The 19,350-nt window shown below is 40.6% G+C and overlaps 1 protein-coding gene across 2 annotated transcripts in view; it reads right to left on the bottom strand.

Moving 5' to 3' along the window:
- Positions 1-19,350, bottom strand: part of LOC122558350 (kelch domain-containing protein 4) — a 74,056-nt gene that overhangs the window by 14,199 nt on the left and 40,507 nt on the right. For both annotated transcript variants that reach the window (XM_043706814.2, XM_087995839.1), the window contains 2 exons: positions 13,009-13,617; positions 8,356-8,466 (listed from right to left, as the gene is read on the bottom strand). In XM_043706814.2, coding sequence (XP_043562749.2) covers positions 8,356-8,466; positions 13,009-13,617 — 720 coding nt within the window. The remainder of the gene's footprint in view (positions 1-8,355; positions 8,467-13,008; positions 13,618-19,350) is intronic.

Raw genomic sequence — 19,350 nt, 5'->3', positions numbered from 1 at the left:
CCAGTCCAACACCGGCATCTCCAAATCATGACTACTATTGTTGGTCATTGGAGTACATGGACAATGGAGATTTAACTAGTACTTGGAAATTGCAAAGCAAAGTCCTAGCATCATTAAGGCTGTCTCTGCTAGTGACAATCTTTTCATTATTCATAGAGCTGAGAATCTCAGGAAGTCAAAATCACTGATGTAATTATTATTAGCGTAAAGTACTTGCAAATGACAACACAACTTTGATGCCAAATCTTTAAAACCTAACTACAAAAACATTGATGGAAATGCTTTGTCAAGTATCGAGAACGCTCTACATTTCTCCCCCACAAAGGTAAAACTGAGAAGTGAGAAGGTTCCAATACTTGCTGCGTCATTGTTATCAGTTTTCCGCATGCCAGTCAAAGGGTTGTAGTTTAACTGTATATGCGAAGATTCAGTCTGAAGGAAGTTCTTGCAGTTAAAAACAACACTGCAAGCTTAATTTTTGTACAATGCAGTAGTATGTGGTCTGGAACACATTACGTATCATGTTGATGAATATACAAGAGAAATGAATCAATTTTCAATAGATTGGAACAGTCTTTTAGAAGGAAAAATTAAAGTTGCAAACTAACAAGCAAACTGGCATTTATAGAAGCAACAAACAATTGCCTTTCATATTCTTTTACTTAAGTGCTTTACAATCCACAAAAAGTAATCACTTGTTTGGTGCCAAACAGACACAAACTTACACAAAAGTGCAGCATTGCAAACAGCAGATGAAAAAAACTGACCAGCTAATGCGTTCTGATGTTGGTTGAGTGATGAAGGTTGGTTAGGCAACTGGAAGCATTGCTTTTCCCTGAAGAAGTGCCATCTGCTTGAATGCATTTTTGCAGCTTTTTATACTATGTAGGCTGGCAGTCTGTCAGGCTGTAATATTTAAGCACAATGTGCTCCAAAGGCTGGTTACATTTGATCCTGTCTGGGCACAAGGACAGGCCTCATTACAAGGTTTTTGATAGGGTCACGGAAACAATTCCAAGGTCAGGAACATAAAAGTAAGAAGCAAGAAAGGGCCATTTGCTCTTTGAGACTTTTCTATGATTATAACTGATCTTGTTGTGGTTGCAGCTTCATTTTCCTGTCTGCGCCCCATAACCCCTGACTCCCTTGTCAAAACTCTAACTCAGCACTAAATAAATTTAATGATACAGCTCTACCACCTTCTGGGAAAGAAAGTTCCATATTCAAATACCCAGAGAGCAAAATGTTATCCTTAGCTGCCTTAAAAGAGAAGATACTTACTCTTAAACAACTCCATGGTTTCAGTTTGCCCCAGAAGCAGAAATCTCTTCTAGATAGCCAGCCTATGTAGTCTCAAAATCTTAAGTTTTCAATAACACAACCTCCCATTCTTCTAAGCTCCCATAGATAGAGGCATAAATTGTTGAACCTTTCTTTACAAGATAAGTCCTTCATCCCAAAATTGAGCTGAGTGAATGTTTCTAAAGAATTTTTTTTAATTAAAGGAGAACAAAATTGCATACAATTCTCCAGATGTGGTCTCATGAATGCCCTGTACAATTGCAGTAAGACCTCCCTAGTTTTATGTGCCCCTTTCAGTAAACAACAATCCATCTGCTTTCAAATTTATTGATATACTTGCATATTGACTTTGTGGCACTTGTACCAGGACACCCAGATGCTGCTGTACAACAGAACCCTGCAATGTCCCTTAATTGACAATGCATTCGGTTTTGTCTTCTTCCTGCCAAAATGGACCAGTCCACATTATCATACTATATTCCATCTGCTGAATTTGTGTTCACTTGTTTAACCTGTCTCTCTCTTCCATTAGAATATACATTTATATTTGGGGACAATGAGGAACTTAAATATGAAATTGTTCGGCCATTCTGGATTAAAAAGTGTACTGAAGCAAATTGTGATACTGAGAAATAGTTGAACAGTAATGTGAGAAATAACTCACCTAATTATTGAAAAATCAAGTAACTTTGGAACTGAAAGGTTTGAGAAATAAAAGATGAGGTTTACAGTTTAATTGTTACATTACTTTCATTTGGAAGACATGAGCTGAAGGTTGCCTAGCAACACTATAGTGGACTTTTCTTGTTTTCCCAGATCACCTGGGTATATTAGGAACAACAAGGGACCTCAGAATGCTTGCAGAAGACCTCAGAATGCTCTCTCTCTCTCTCTCTCTCTCCTGAAAAAGTCTGAGGAATGTTACAGCAGGACAAGCTGCATAGATCTCTCTTTCTAGGAACCTTAGCAAGTTCCAAATATCAGTTTTTCTGACCAGCTCAAATTCTGAAAACTGCACTATATTGCAACTCAAAGGCTCAAGTTCAACTGACCGGAAATCTGGTCTGACAGTTTTCCACCAGCATTTCGATCTCATTAACCGTAAACTTGGAAAACATCACTGTTTACAGCATAACAATGTTACAGCATAACATTGATACCTACAAGCTAAACCAACTAGGTTCTAATAACTTAGGAGAGTAGGGCACCAGCTCTTTAACAGCCCTAGCAAGCTACTCTTACTGTCACAAACAGGCTTCCTTTATACAAAAAGCTGTATGCTCTTAAACAGATAACAGTAAAAGACTAACTTGTGTGCGATTGACTGATCACTCCTACAGGCCTTGAGCTATCCATCAGGTGGGAAAAACAAATCCAGCTGAGTTAGGCATCTGCTGGCGAGATAAGTTCCTATAAAGAAGTACCAGCCTAAATTAAGTGAGAGATGTCATAAGGTAACCTTGTACAGCTCGCATGTCTGATACATCTGCTTTACAAAATGGCTTCTTAGCAAGGAGGGCAAACTTTTGATCATAAAATGGCTTCCTGACAGATTGTGTCAGAATTTCTTCAAAATTCTTAGGTTCAGAATAATTTTAAGCTGGGAGCAGATTCCTGCTTTTTATCTTAAGCACTGAATCATTCTGTACCTGAGGCTGAAATACTACTGTAAGTTTCATTTAAACTGATTCATTAGTCTCGAGTTAAACATGTTTTCTTCAGGGTTGTGATTCAAATTCAAATACGACACACAATCTGATTAGTTAGAATTAATAGTGGGGCAGTTTGTAAGGTCTGTAGAATGGTCTGCAAGTGGGCGGCACGGTGGCACAGTGGTTAGCACTGCTGCCTCACAACGCCAGAGACCCGAGTTCAATTCCCACCTCAGGCGACTGTGTGGAGTTTGCACGTTCTCCCCGTGTCTGCGTGGGTTTCCTCCAGGTGCTCCGGTTTCCTCCCACAGTCCAAAGATGTGCAGGGCCAGGTGAATTGGCCATACTAAATTGCCCGGAGTGTTAGGTAAGGGGTAAATGTAGGGGTATGGGTGGGTTTCGCTTCGGCGGGTCGGTGTGGACTTGTTGGGCCGAAGGGCCTGTTTGCACACTGTAATCTAATCTAATAGCAAGTAAGTTAAAGCTTCATCAATATTACCTTTATCAGTGTTTACATTTCATAACCAGTAATGGCTACTCAAAATCATCATAAAGTCTCAAAAATGCAATCAAGTTCAATACTTATCAAGTAAACGCAAAGAATTAATTTTCTACTGGCATTGGCTGTCCCAGCACTAAAATGGTCTCTCTCGCATGTCCTTTTGAACTCTCAAGTCAGGGACTTGTAACAGAAAATGTGTCTGCCTAGCTTGCAAGGGGTAATAAGAATCCATTATAATTGATAGGACCTGACTGTCAATTACAAGGCTTTTGATAGTATCGAGTTTCGTTTCGGGGTTAGAATCAAACACTGTCATTAATTTCACAAGGGAACAGCTGTGAATGTTATCACTTGGTATCCTGTTTAAACAGATTCACTGATGTTAAGGCAAATGTTCTTAATTGCCTTAGAGCATCCCGTTATCACTTGGTGAGAACAGATGTTTTTATCTTCTGCATAAATAGGGTTCTTTTTTTAAGCCTCCCTGCCTGTCTACTTTCTAATGTGTAGCAAATGTGTTCTATAATTCAACATTACATTTTAGTCTAAATGCTTAAGGATAAGTTTTAAGGCTATAGACTTTCTCACTTTGATGTAGGTCCTTATTAAATGCATTTAGAAATATAAATGCAGTACACCAACTGGTTCCCCTTTATCGACCATAACTTTAATTAATCAAAAAGCTCTAATAGGTTAAACACAACTTTTCTTTCAAAAAGCCAAGTTGATTCTAAGTGATCTTCGAAGTGTCAGGCTACAACCATCGTAATGCATCCTAGACCCTTCCCAATGTTAGTACCTCAGAGATTAATTTTAGTCCAAGGCAGGGGAAAATGCCACATGAAGTGTTCATGTGCTATTAGTTGGCTCCATGCTGCTGCACAGTTTGGGCATCCGCTCTGGGTACATCAGCTCAATAAAGCTGAAAGGAATATGACCACTTGAGAAGATGCAGCTAAGAGGGAATGTGAAGGATGCCCACATTAAGTATTTACTTGGCATAGCTGAGAATGCCAGAGTTCAGAAAATCCCAGCTCGGAGCAGTGCCAACTTAAGTAAGATGAAACATTTGTCTGCTCTGTGGATTTGGATTGCAGCCTGATAAATCCAGTATGGCACAATCTTCTGAGAAGAATCTGAGCAGCTGGATGGTGAGCAGTTGTTAGGGCAGTGTAAAATTGAAGTTCGATTGCTTGAAACTACTTGCAAGACAAAAATATCAAGTCAACAGGCTGAATATTTGGAATTTTTGAGGATGTTCACAAGCTAAATCATCGAAAATTAAGATTTGATACCCCTTGCAAAGTATGCAAAGTCTTAGGGAGATTTGGTGATCCAGAGAGTCACTGTTATCTGAACATATTGCTGACAACTCCAGAGGATTTCTTTTGACTACATATGCCATTTGACAATGCTCTTAAGGTCTGTATACCAATATTTATCTGTGCTAATTCTAGATGTCAGAACACAATATAGTGATCAAAGATTTTTTTTTAATTCATTTACGGAAGGAGAACATTACTTGCTAGACCAACATTGTCCATCCCAGATGGTAATTAAGAGTCAACCACATTACTGTGGGTCTGGAGTCACATGAAGGCCACATGAGCAAGATGGCAGTTTTCTTCCCTTAAGGGGACTTCAATGAACCAGATGGATTTTCCCTGACAATCAGCAAATGCTTTGTGGTCATCATTAGACTCTTCCAAATCAAATTCCACCATCTGTCATGATGGGATTTGAACTTGAGTTGCCAGACATTACATGGATCTCTGGATAAATAGCCCAATGATAATACCACTAGGCCATTGTCTCCCTCTTATTTTGGGGAGTTTAGATTTCAAAATGGAGGCAAATGCATGTGGGTCAGTTTGGTGAAGGTTAGTTTTAAATACAGGTCAGAAAGTCATTTGGATAGTGACACAATTGCAGTTCCAAGAAAGCTTGAGGGTTCAGTCAAGTGCCTGGGAGACCCACTGACTTTCTATTGTGTACACATTTTTCCTGTTGACAGATATAGTAAACGTAAAGGCCATTAGCTATGTTTTGACCTCAGAACTAAAGGCTGAAGGTCTTAGTTTAGAAAAATCAAACTTTTAGTTCATTGGAAGCAATCACCTCTGCTGTTTGTAGTCTGTGGAATCTTCAAGCAAGAAGATGGATACAAGTTTGCAAGGTGCTAAAACTGAGAAAATATAGGCCATCAAAATTATGAAACACTCATGTCAGCATAGAGTCAGAGAGTTATACAGCACGGAAACAGACTCTTCGGTCCAACTCGTCCATGCTGACCAGATATCCTAAGTTAATCTAGTCCTATTTGCCAGCACTCAGCTCATATCCCATTAACCCCTTCCTATTCATATACCCATCTAGATACCCTTTAAACTTTGTAATTGTACTAGCCTCCACCACTGCCTCTGATAGCTCATTGCATACACACACCATTCTCTGCATGAAAAAGTTGCCCTTTAAGTCCCTTTTAAATCTTTCCCCCTCATCCTAAACACATGTCCTCTAGTTCTGGACCCTACCACTCCAGGGAATACCTTGTCTATTTACCCTATCCATGCCCCCTAACAACCTTTATGGTCACCCCTCAGCCACCAACACTCAAGGGAAAACAGCTTCTCCCTGTAGTTCAAATCCTCCAGCCCCAGCAACATCCACGCTTTCTGAACCTTTTCAAATTTCACAACATCTTTCAATAGCATTGAGACCAGAATTGCAGTTAATATTCAAAAAGTGACCTAACCAATGTCATGCACAGCTGCAAACTGATCTCCCAACTCCTATACTCAATGTTCTGACCAGTAAATGCAAGCATACTAAACGCCTTCTTCACTAACCTATTTACCTGCGACTCAAGGAACTATGAACCTGTACTCCAATGTCTCTTTGTTCAGCAACATTCCCCAGGACCTCACCATTAAGTGTATAAGTCCTGCCCTGAATAGCCTTTCCAAAATGCAGCACCTCACATTAATCTAAATTAAACTCCATCTGCCACTCCTCAGTCCATTGGCCCACCTGATCAAGATCCCAAGTGGCTTTTGCCTGAAATGTTGATTCTCCTGCTCTGTGGATGCTGCTGGACTTGCTGTGTTTTTCCAGCACCACACTCTCGACTATGATCTCTAGCATCTGCAGTTCTCAGTTTCTCCTAATTGATGGTCCCCTATCACAATCAACTGCTTGGAACCTGATGTGCTCCTCATTACATTAGAGCCAGTCTCGGTATCAGAAACCTGGCTGTTCATGCTACATTCTCCTGAGAGCCCATCACTACTTACATTTTCCAAAATAGCATAGTTGTTTGAGATGGGGATCATCACAGGAGATTCCTGTACTATCTGCCTCCCTCTGCCACCTTTCCCGAAGGTAACCCATCTACCTGAATGTATCTGCGGTTTTCCTACCTTCCTGAAACTGCCATCCATCACACTCCTTAGCTACTGTAAATTCCTCATTGCTACCACTCCAGCTGATCCATGCGATCAGATATGATTCGCAACCAAACATCCTTAATGCAGACATAATCATCAGTAACATGGAATTCTCCCTAATCTCCCACAGCCAAAAGGAACAGCACATTACTCTATTAAAGGCCATCTTTGCACCTAACAATCTGCAGACCCAGAAAATAGCATAACCTCATTGCTCTATAAACATTACTCCAGGCTAACTTAGTACCTATGTTTTATATTTTTAAACTTTAATCAAGAGACAGATCTCAATAAAATATGCAATCAAAAAAGAACCCACTCTACCCACTATTGTAGATTTACAAAATACAGCAAGGTTATACTTAAAAACAATGCACTTATTTGCTACTGCGCTGTGAGCTTCCTCACACAGGTTCCCCCAAGGTCAGCTGTTTGTTAACTTTTCTTAGACACACTCCAATGTCCAGAGATACTTGAACTCAAACAGCAAAGGAAGTAGCTGTGCAGATTCACTGCTGTGTCAGACAGCAGTGCAGGTTTCTTTCTTGTTTGAATCATTGACCAGTGGTCTCTGTCTGTGTCTTTCTTCCTCCTTTTTAAAATGCCACTGCTTTGACTTTTTTTTCCCCCGAAGTTCCAAAACAATGCAACTTATAAAACAGTAATTACTGCTCCTGGAATTTGAGGAAATCAGCTTCAAGATTGAAAATAAATCATAAATAAACCAAGCAGCTCTTACAGCCACAAATTGTTTTACGTTTTCTCCACAAAATTGTTTAGGCAGTCCAACAGAAAGAAACTGGGGAAGATGCAGTTCAGAAAAGATTGAAAGCACGAAAGGAACGAAATTTCGCTAGAATTCAGTAACTGTGAAAGATTAGTGTCAGACAAGATTTTGAAACCTTGTTGCGATATTTATGTCAAGATCTAACTGTCTTCTATGTACATGTATGTAGCAGTTTATTGTTTCTGCTGTGGAATCATGTGAGTATATTTCAGCAATTAACCACCATGTTAGTCAACTGTAAAAATTAATTATATGATCAAGTCAGGTGGCCTTCTAGTTCCGTCAGGCTGGGTTCATATTGTAGATTGTTTAAATTTTCTAAGATTGTAAAATTTGTTTGTTTGCTCATTTTATTCCAATAGAAGCAACCTGGAATCTCTAACAAACACAAACAGGCTTCCGGTTTCTGACTCGATTGTCTACGACTATAACAACAGTCAAGACAGAATTTCCAATGATATTTATTTCTCAGTACTGCTCTGAATACCACAGAGTTTTGTGGCCAACTCTTGGAATGAATTTTGAACCTATGGCCCATTGATACACTACCACTGAACCACGTTGGCTCCTGTTATACAAACCTCGCTTATGAGCTTTCAGAAGAAACCACAGACAAAGACTAGTTACCAAGATAAAGAACAATGTAGATTTATTCAACATATTTACCATCTTCTTCACTGCTCTCATCATCATCCTCTTCCTCTTCATCTTCTCCTCCTGCAGCTCCTTCACACTCTTCCTCGTCCTCAGAATCTGATTCTAGCCAATCTTGGTTCTCTGCAGAGAGCAAACATGAGTGAAACAAAAAAAAATCAACTTCCTAAACAAAAAACTTCATCAGTCAAACAAAGACATATTTTAGACCAAATACCATTATATAGACCAGGCCTGATATTCCCTCCATCCTGAAAAACTGTGTGCCAGCTGAAATACCCAATCCCAAACAATTGCATTCCTGTATTCAATTTAAATAGGTCAGGTATTACCCTGACACATGTCTCTATGCACGAGCTGGGAGAGGAAGAACATATTTTTCAAATTACTTTCCCTTTCTCCCTTATTGGGAAAATATGTAACCTCTATAAACATTTTGGCATGGGGTAGCACAGTGGCTCAATGTTTAGTATTGCTGCACCAGGGACTCCGGTTCGATTTCAGCCTCAGCCGACTGCCTGTGTAAAGTTTGCACATTCTCCTGTATCTGTTTCCTCCCACGGTCAAAGATGTGCAGAGATTCATGCACTGGCCATGTTAAATTACCATACTGTCCAGGGATGTATAGATTAGGCGAATTAGCCATGGGAAAATGCAGAGTTACTGGGATACGGTAGAGGGATGCATCAGGGTGGGGGATGAGTATTGTAAAGGAGGAGTGTTGTAGAGTTATTGTGTTGAATGACCTGCTTCTACACTGTAGGGACTCTGTGACGTTTCAATAAAGCCCTAGAAGAGCTCGAGAGTAAAGAAGGATGGGAGTCCACGTTGCAAAGCTCGGCAAGCACTAACAAGTGGATGATGGTATGAAAACATTTCATAAGCTTTTAATACTTCACACAGTATTGAATTACCTATACCAAGAAGTTCTTCGAAACACTCCAGAAAGATGCATTTCCTATCACAAATGAAAACACCTCGAAGAGCTAGAATTCATTACATGAATTTAAGTTTCAGGGTCCCAATCCAGATGTTCTGAACTCCAGGTTTGGGATCCAGAAATAGTGGGATTTTTGAGGAGATACTCAATTAAGAGGTCACTTTCAGGAACTGCATCCAATTAAGGCCCATGGATCATCTCTACAAAGAACTGCTCGATGGGATAGCATGTAGCTGTGTCTGACAGGTCTTGTAGTGGTAGTGACCCTACCTCTGATCTAGAAGATCCAGATACAAATTCCACCTGCTCAGGATGAGAGTCACAGCATGTCCAAAAAGGTTGATTAAAGTAAATACAGTCATGGCTGAGGCAATTCCAGCCCAGCAGATCTATCCTAGATGATTTTGCAGGATGTGCCTCAAGTGGGAGGCTACCATCAAGCCAATTACGGGGTCAAGTGACAGTGGAGATCTTGCCCATCACTTGAAAAATCTAGAAAGCATGTAAAGAGATTATCAATTAATAATTAGTTGCCCTAATTAGCTACTTGGCACTGGGGCAAGTAGCCTTCTGGATATTTCTCAAGTAACTCAGGCTAGAATAAAATAAAAAGCAATCTGTTCAAATATGTTACAACACACCCATGGAGCAGGTGGGATTTGAATGTGGGCCATTTTGTTCAAAGATAGGGATGCTTGCCACAAGAGGCCCTCAAGTTTCTCTAGTGTCCTTGGTCCAATCATCTTCAGCTGCTTCATCAATGACCTGACTTTCATTATAAGGTAAGAAGTGGGGCTGTTCACTGATGATTGCACAATGTTCAGCACCATTTGTGACTCCTCAGGTATTGAAATAGTAAAATGCCCAAATGCAGCAAGACCAGAAGAAAATTCGAGCTTGGGCTGACAAGTGGCAAGTAACATTTGTGCCACTCAAGTGTCAGCCAATGACCATCTCTAACAAGAAATAATCAAACTGTCGCATCTTAACATTCAATCGCATTATCATCACTGAATAATATTAAAATCCTGGGAGTCTACCAATGACCAGACAATTAAATATTGTGGCTACAAGAGCAAGGCAGAGGTTAGGAATTCTTCAGCAAGAAATTCACCTCCTGATTCCTCAGAGGCTATCCACCATCTACAAAGCACAAACCAGGAGAGCGATGCAATACTCACCATTTGCCTGGATGAGTGCAGCTCCAACATCTTTTAAGAAGCTTGACACCATCCAGGCCTGACTGGTCCCACATCCACAAAGATTCACTGCAGAAATTCACCAAGGCCCAGTAAACAGGACCTTCCAAATCCTCAATCACAACCTATGTAGGAGAACCATATTGGCGGCACGGTGGCACAAGTGGTTAGCACTGCTGCCTCACAGCGCCAGAGACCCGGGTTCAATTCCCGCCTCAGGCGACTGACTGTGTGGAGTTTGCACATTCTCCCCGTGTCTGCGTGGGTTTCCTCCGGGTGCTCCGGTTTCCTCCCACAGTCCAAAGATGTGCAGGTCAGGTGAATTGGCCATGCTAAATTGCCAGTAGTGTTAGGTAAGGGGTAGATGTAGGGGTATGGGTGGGTTGCGCTTCGGCGGGTCGGTGTGGACTTGTTGGGCCGAAGGGCCTGTTTCCACACTAAGTAATCTAATCTACACCAGGACAGCATATACACAGAAACACCAACACCTGAAATTTTCCTTCCAAGCCACTCACAACCTTGCCTTGGAAATATAGTGCTGGTCCTCAAGTGTTGCTGGGTTAAAATTCTGAAGTTTCCTTTTGAATGGCATTTTGGGTACCTTTACCAAATGAATTGTAGCATTCTGAGAAAGCACCGCACCACCATCATTTCGTGGGCAACTAGCATAGGGAATAAATACTGGCCCAGCCAGCGTCAACCATATTCCATGAATACATTTTTAAAAAACTGTCCAGAAGCCATCTCTTCAATAATTGGCTGAATGTTTGGAAAATGCTGAAAGACTAAAGATGTGCAGATTAGGTGGATTAGCCATGTTTAATTGCCTATAGTGTCCAAGGATGTACAGGCGAGAAAGGTTAGCTGTGGGAAATGCAGGATGACAGGGATGGGGTGGGACTTTGTGGGATGCTCTTTGAAGGGGTACTGTGGACTCGATGGGCCTATTGGCCTGCTTCTACATGGTAGAGATTCTATGACTAGGATGCCATCCAATAGCAAGAAACTGTGAACACATCTGCCATCTTGGGATGAAAATTCAGCTCCAGGTGACTCAAATGAGAGAATGTGAACAATTTTTGGAAATGAAAACATTTGGGATTACACAACTGACAGAAGAATACAAGTTGGTTGGACTTGCTAAGAAAAAAACAACTTTTGTTTTTGGCAGGTTTTTCTGTTGCTCAAAATCACTGCAAATTCTCAGAATATCTCTGCTAATTTTGTTGGAGTACCAACAGCTTTCCAAACATGCATAATTTTTGTAAATTATCTTTGGAAATAAAACAACTTTATTCCATGCAAAGATAAATTGGTGTACTGAAATCGATGATGAAGTATTTGAAAGAACTTTCAACTGTCTAACTGAAAATTACATCATGATGGTTGAGGTATTCAAATGCAACAATGAACTTCAACAGGCTGTTTGTGAGGTTACCCTTTCCAACATCCACTTTTCAGGCATTCCAACAAAGACTAAATAACCAAAAACAATAACTCAGATTTTCTTCTTTTAATCTCTGATGAGATCAAGTTAATCAATACAGATGGTAAACTTCACTTAGGATTAGCATCTGTTTTACTTCCTTTTAATAACTGATAATTGATGAAAAAATTCCATCCAATGTTATGAATCTTGATACATTAAAAGCTGAAAGTAATACTTCCAACACCTGCAGACTGGAGAAAATCAATGCAAATTAACTTCAAACATGTAAATAAGCAACAATGTTTGGTTGTACTGTGTAGACTAACAGTTTTAGATGGTACTATTATTTTACAATTCATTAATCCTTTTAAGACCTTGTTAGATTGTAACAGGCGTTTGTCAGTTTATCATAGGTGGCTCAGTAGGATGTATCACATGGAAAGGCAGACTACATGGCTGCAGCTGTTATGTCTAATGCTCGGAGGTGTGTGTGTCTGTGTACGTGGGGTTGTTGTGCCCTGTGCCTTCTAGATGCCATATCATGCCAGTGGCAGGGAATGGGAACAACAGTCCTCTGCCCAGAGATCACATGTACCATTCATATAGACAATTAAGGGATTCTTTCTGCTGTCACTGGCATTTCACCTGCTTTAGATGGTCCTCCATCACGTGTAGAAACAGCAAGATTAACAATGGTAGTCTCCCAAAGAACTCAGAGGGAGTGGTGCTTTACTACTTATACCCTATTGCTCACAAAGGGGTCCCATCATGGCAATGATTACTCTAGTGGTGATAGCACCACCTGCCCTCAAACCACCCAACCAACTGATGAATTGACCAGCAGCTCTTACGGGGTGATAGGCATTCCCAATTGTGATGGCTGCCCCAGTAGCAAACAATGAGTTACTTGCCGCTGAAGGTATGCGCCTCTGGACATATAGGACCACTAAATATTTGCTCATCCTTAATCTTCCAGCACATCAGCAGGTTGTCTGCCATGAAGGACAAGATTCATTCCACAGTGTTCCATGTCAAACCAGTGGAGTTTAAATAAACATATGGATTTGTGATGGAACCAGTAAAAACCACAAACTTACTTGGATCAGTTTCCAACAGAACCTTCCATTCATTCATCTTGTGCAGGTCAATGCAGTAAAGGTCGTTTAAAGTAAATTGCCGGTCTCCCACTTCAAACATCCCACCATAGATATAAAACAGACCATTTTTAATAACTCCCATGGCATTGGACCGAGCACATGGTTCAATGATGGGACCAGTTTCAGAAGCACCTTCCTCCTTCTCCTCTTCACTTTCTGTATCTGCTTTGGCATCAGGGTTGTTTATGACCTGCTTTATAGTCATGAGAGTACCATCTTCAGTTACAATTTCTTTGACTATTTCTGTTGAAGTCTGCAAGTCTTGCTTTTCACTTTTCACTTCTGTTCCATCTTCCTCTTTTCTTCCACGTCTTCGTTTTTTTTTCTCTCCCTTGTATCCCTTCAATTCTACAGCAAACCATCGATTCTTCACCATATCATAAATATGAATGTCATTAAAAAATTCTCCTTGGATGTCTTCATCCTCCTCTTCATCATATACACCACCAAAGAAAATGGCACGGTTGTTGGGGGCAACAGCCAGAGAGAAGCCTGATCGTGGTGATGGCTTTAGTCCTGTAGGGTTGAGGCGAACCCAGACCCATTTGTCTGAGGAAAAACAAATAATAAACACATTGGTTTCTGAGATGAACAGAGGTACTCATTTCAAATGCAATATAAAAGATAACTTATTTATTTAAAACAAACAAATGGAAATTGCCTGGAAATGTGGTGGAGGCAGGTTCAATAGAGGCATTCAAGAAGGTATTGGATGACTATATGAATAGAAATGGCATGCAGGATATAAGGAAAAAGCAGGAGATTGGCACTAGATAACAGAACTCATGTAGGCGTGATAGACAGAACGGCCTCCTGCTGTAGCATAACAATTCTGTGATTCTGTGAAAACACTGCTTAGGTGACCATGTTTTAGTTGCCTAAATTCCTAGTGAAAAAATGTTCTGTGTTTCACTTGGCAAATTTTCCATTACCTCTACCAAATCAAATTTAATCCAACTACTACCAAAATTTCCCAATGATAAAAATGTGGAGAAAATAATGTTTTAAGAATGGAAGACTTTACAACACTGTAATGTTTACTCCCAAAGTGCCACTTTAATTGAAAATGGTGGCCATTCAAAATCTCTGCCTGGAACCAAGCTCATATGAATTGAAACATTGTAAATTAAGTGCCAATTTTCATATTTCATCAGAATAAAAGGACAGCTTAATGCAGAGACATTGAGAAAAAGTGACAATCTCCTGTGAAGAGGGGGGAAAGATTGTGTTAGCATCAAGAGACAAATAGAACACTGAGAAGTGACAGTTGTTGGTTTAATAAAAATACAGATGGGACTTTCAGAGATTTAATAAACAATTGCCGAAGTGGACCTCGCTAGTAGAATCTGTTCACTGAGACAGAAAGACATTGCAAAGTTCAACTATGTGTGGCAAGGAAATGTGAGGCTACTGAAATGCTTAGTGTCTTGGGACAGGACCTAGCTATGAGCCACATCTGCCAGAGATGCTGTCAGCAATGATCGGTTCAAGGAGTTATAAAGGTACATCTCAAGTGCAACATTTAATGTGAAAGTAGGAAAAAGGGGGGGAAAAGGGGAAACAAAAGGAAAACCTTGAATTCTAGATGGAAAGAGCATAAAAAAACTTCAATTACACAAAACAGGTGGTGCATGATTAACATTTGGGGTTGAATTTAGACTTCTTGGCAATGGCAGTGACTTGGAAGTGTACAGTTGACTGATCTCATCCCTGCTGAATAAAAGTGGTCAACCAATGGCATGGCCGCAAGCCAACCGACTAGAAAAGGGGTGAGTGATCAGCTTGCCTAATCCAGGGTGTGAAAGTGCTTGTAGAAGTGCTGAGCTGGGGTTAATATAATAATGTCTTCACTACAGTTGCACCTCTTTCAATATAGTGATGGTTTAGAAGAAGGAAGCAGTGGGAACAGAGTTGGAGAGAGTTTTGGTGTAACAAAAGAATCTTGCAATAGCAGAGGTTTCAAAATTGGCGGGTCAGCTGAAGGAGAGATCTACAGTGACAGGATCGTCAGAGTGCAGGATGTGCAGTGAGTAGGATATTCAGTAATCCGATGGGTGATAAGATTCAGCAGGGAGGATCAGGTATAGTAAACACCTTCCTTTTGCTCTAGATTTCTAACCTTATCTTGTTTTATAACATTTTTCATTTATCAACTTAAGAATTTAATAATACAAAGTATTTCAGTTTATAGGGTGCAATGTTAGAACTTGTTTTCAGTTAAGGAAATTCTGCAGAATTTAACTACAGCTTTTACATTGATTCAAATTGGAAAACATTATTCGCTTCAAGCTTTTTCACTTAAAAGTTGCATTTTCAGGAATGCCAGCCACAATCTTAAGTGAGGACTTAGTGTGTTAGAGAATCTAATATCTTTTGAGGACCAAAAGCATCCAGTGTACTAGAATGCACAGTTGGCACAGGATGAGGCTCTCTTACTCACATTTTCCTCTGCCATAGTTCAGGAGGATCATGATCATATGTGAAATTCTAGCAGAAGCATATTGTACAGCACAGCTTGATCAGTACAAGTATCTCAATTATGGCCCAGGTGGCTGTGTGGATATTGTTAAACCTCCTCTCAGGTCCTGTGCATGGATTCAAACGGGATCAAAGCCATTTCTTGAGAAACAACTATCCTATAATAAAAAATAATCTGCCCATTGAAAGAATGGCATTCTTCCTTACTGATAGATTATCCTGGCTGTATAGATTAAGCTTTTATTCACATATGTGGGAAGCTATGACCTCTTTCACCTTTAGAAATCCTTTTACTGCTGGACTGATGATGTCACGAATAAAAGTAGTATATACACAAGTATATCTGAACTTGGCAAATATTAAAAAACTTATAAAGATTGATGGACCACAAGTTATGAAATTCTGTGAAGTTTATGAAAGCAATTTGAAGGTCCGATGCTGGAGTGCACAAACTTGATTATAGCACTTTCTATGTGCTTTGTTCCCTGAGAAAATGCCCTAATTCAGGCTGAAAAGTATGAAACTCCCCATGTTCAGCATCAGAATCTTCTGCCAATTGCAATGCAGTCTTGCTTTCAGCCTTAGTATTGACCGTTGCAACACGACGCATGACCCTTTCAAAGTTTTCATGTATGGGAGGCAATGGCATCATGATGTTCTCACTGGATTTATCATCCAGAGAAAAGGTCACTGGACCCAAAACATTAACTCTGATTTCTCTTCACAGGTGCTGCCAGAGCTGCTGAGCTTTTCCAGCAACATCTGTTTTTGATTCTGATTTACAGCATCTGCAGTTCTTGCGGTTTTTAATCATCCAGCGGCCCAGATAATGCTCTGAATCTCACCATCGCTAAAAATGGAATTTGAATTCAATAAAAATCTGGAATGTCATCCTTATCTGGTGGTCTGACTCCAGAGTATGGTCGATTCATAATTGCCTAATAAGCCATTCAATTGTATGAACCGCTAGAAAGGAAAAATGAAACTGGACGGACTAGCTGGCATCGACTCAGGCGCCGGAAATGACAAAGGTAAACCCAGCCTGTCAACCCTGCAGTTCCTCCTAATATCTGGGGCCGAAAATCAAAATTGGGATAGCTGTCTCACAGAAAGTGAAGGAACAGCTTAACATAATCATACTCATGGAATCACCTTATATACAACATCCCAGACCAGGCCATCACCACCCATGGGTATGTCCTGCTCCACCAGCAGTACAAACACAGCAGGGATGGTGGCACAGTGTTACACATGAGGGAGTAGTTCTAGGAGTCCTCAACATTGACTCTGGATTGCACGAACTCTCATGGCATCAGGTCAGACATGAGCAAGGAAACCTCCTGCTGGCTACACATGCCACACCCTCCACTCCTCAGCTGATGAATCAGTACTCTTCCATATTATACAGCACCTAGTGGAATCATGGAGGGTGACAACCATGTAGAATGTACACTGGATGGACGACTTTAGTGTCCATCACCTGACTGGCTCAACAGCATCATGTCTGACTGAGCTAGTTGAGTCCTGCTGCTAAAAAAAACTTAACCTCATCCTTACCTATCTGCCTACTGCAGCTGCATCTGCTTGTGACAGTACAGATAAGCGTGACCACCACACAGTCCTTGTCAGGGAAAAATACTGTCCCATGCTCACATTGAAAATTCCCTTTATTATGCTGAGCTAAATGAGACTGACTTCGAACATACCCAACAACCCGAGAATGGTTATTCATGAGACAATGCTTGCCATCAGCAGTCGCAGAATCATACTCCATCACAATCTACAACCTCATTGCTAAGCATATTCCTCATCCTACTATTACCATCAAGCTGGGTATTAAACCTAGTTCAATGATAAGGGCAGGAAAGCATGCCAGGAGTAGTGCAAAGCATACCTTAAAATGAGGTGTCAATCTGGTGAAGCTACAAAACAGCACTACTTGATTGCTAAACATTATAAACAGCAAGTGATTAACACAGCTAAGTGATTTCACAACAACAGATCTGGTCTAAGGTTTGCAGTCCTGCCAAATTCAGTCATGAATGGTGGTGGACAATTAGATAACTCATTACAGTAGGAAGCTTCACAAATATCCTATCCTCAATGATGGAAGAGCCCAACACATCAGTATAAAAGATACTGTGTTGCCACAGTCTTAGCAGACCATAGGGCTGCTCTCTCATTAGAGAGAGAAGTGACTGGTGGGAATTTACCCTGAGGGCCACCAGACCTCAAGTGAGGGAAGAGGTTGAGAAGGAGAGCCCTTCATGGTAACCTCAAACCGGTGTTGGGAATTGAATCTACACTGTTGAGATTAAAATGCTCTGCAAACCAACAATCCAGCCAACTGGGCTTAATCAATCCCATGTAAAAGATGAGGCTAAAACATTCATAACTATCTTTCAAAAATGCTGAGTGGATGATCCAAGTGTGCCTCCTGCTGATGTCTTCTGCATCACCAATCTTCAGCCAATCTGATTCACTCCATGTGATATCAAGAAATGGTTGGAATCACTGGATACTACAAAAGCTATAGGCCCTGACAACATTCCAGCAATAGTACTGAAGGCTTATGCTCCAGAATTTGACACATTCCTAGCCAATCTGTTCGAGTACATCTACAACACTAGTTACTACCTGACGATGTACAAAATTGCCCAAAGATGTCCTTTGCACAGCGTTCTGCATCAGTAAAATTATGGAAAGTGTTATCAACAGTGCTATTAAGCAACACTTGCTCAACCTGCCCTGAACAAGGCCAATCAACTTTTGACCCCATTACAGCCTTTATTAATGAAAGAACTAGAGGAAAGGTGAGCCTGACTATCTTTGACATCAAGATCACATTTGACAATGTGGGATCAAGGAGTTTTAATGAAACTGGAATCAATGGGAATTAGAGGAAAACTGTTCAACAGTTAGATATATAGATAGCATAAAGGAAGATGGTTATGGTTACTGCACATCAACCATCTCAGCTCCAGGACATCTCTATAGGAGTTCATCAGGGTAATTTCCTTAGCTCAGTTTCATCAATGACCTTCGCTCCATCACAGAGTCAGAATTGAGGGCATTTGCTAATGATTGCACAATGTTCATCACCATTTGTGATTCCTCAAATACTGAAGCACTCCATGTCCAAATGCAGAAAGAAGTGGACAACATCCATATTTGGTCTGACAAGTGCAAATAACATTTATACTACACAAGTGCCAGCAATGACCATCTCCAAAAGGACAGAATCTAACCCTCATCCTTTGACATTCCCTGGTATCATCATCACTAAAACTCTCACTATCTACAACCTGGGGGTTATCACTGACCAGAAACTGAACTGGACTGCCATATAAATACAGGTGGTTACAAAAGCAGGTCAGCAGCTTGGAATCTTGCAGCAAGTAGCTCACCCCATGACTCCCCAAAGCCTGACAATCATCAACAATACACAAGTCTGGAGTGTGAACGAATACTTCCCACTTTCTTATGTTTGATGTGTTTTGGGGGTGAGGGAGGGCAGGAATCAAACGAAAGCAAATGGGCAACTGCTGTTTGAATACAGAGATGCCTGCATATGTGTGCACACGAGAGAGAGAGAGAAAGAGAGAGAGACAGACAGACAGATAGACAGACAGACAGACAGACAGACAGACAGAGACAGGCAGAAAGAGAATGTGCGAATGAGAGTAAGTGAGAGATGGAGACAACTATTGAGAAACATACAACACAGGATGCCATTTGGCCCTTCACAACAGTGACAGCTTTTTGAAAGGACAACTCAAAAGTTCCACTTCTCTACTCTTATCA

This window comes from Chiloscyllium plagiosum, unplaced genomic scaffold (genome assembly GCF_037043375.1).
Source record: "Chiloscyllium plagiosum isolate Xiang-an unplaced genomic scaffold, Cpla_swu_hap1 HiC_scaffold_17, whole genome shotgun sequence".
Taxonomy (NCBI): Eukaryota; Metazoa; Chordata; class Chondrichthyes; order Orectolobiformes; family Hemiscylliidae; genus Chiloscyllium; species Chiloscyllium plagiosum.
Note: the sequence above shows the minus strand (reverse complement) of the source record. Positions and strands in the feature narration are given on the sequence as shown.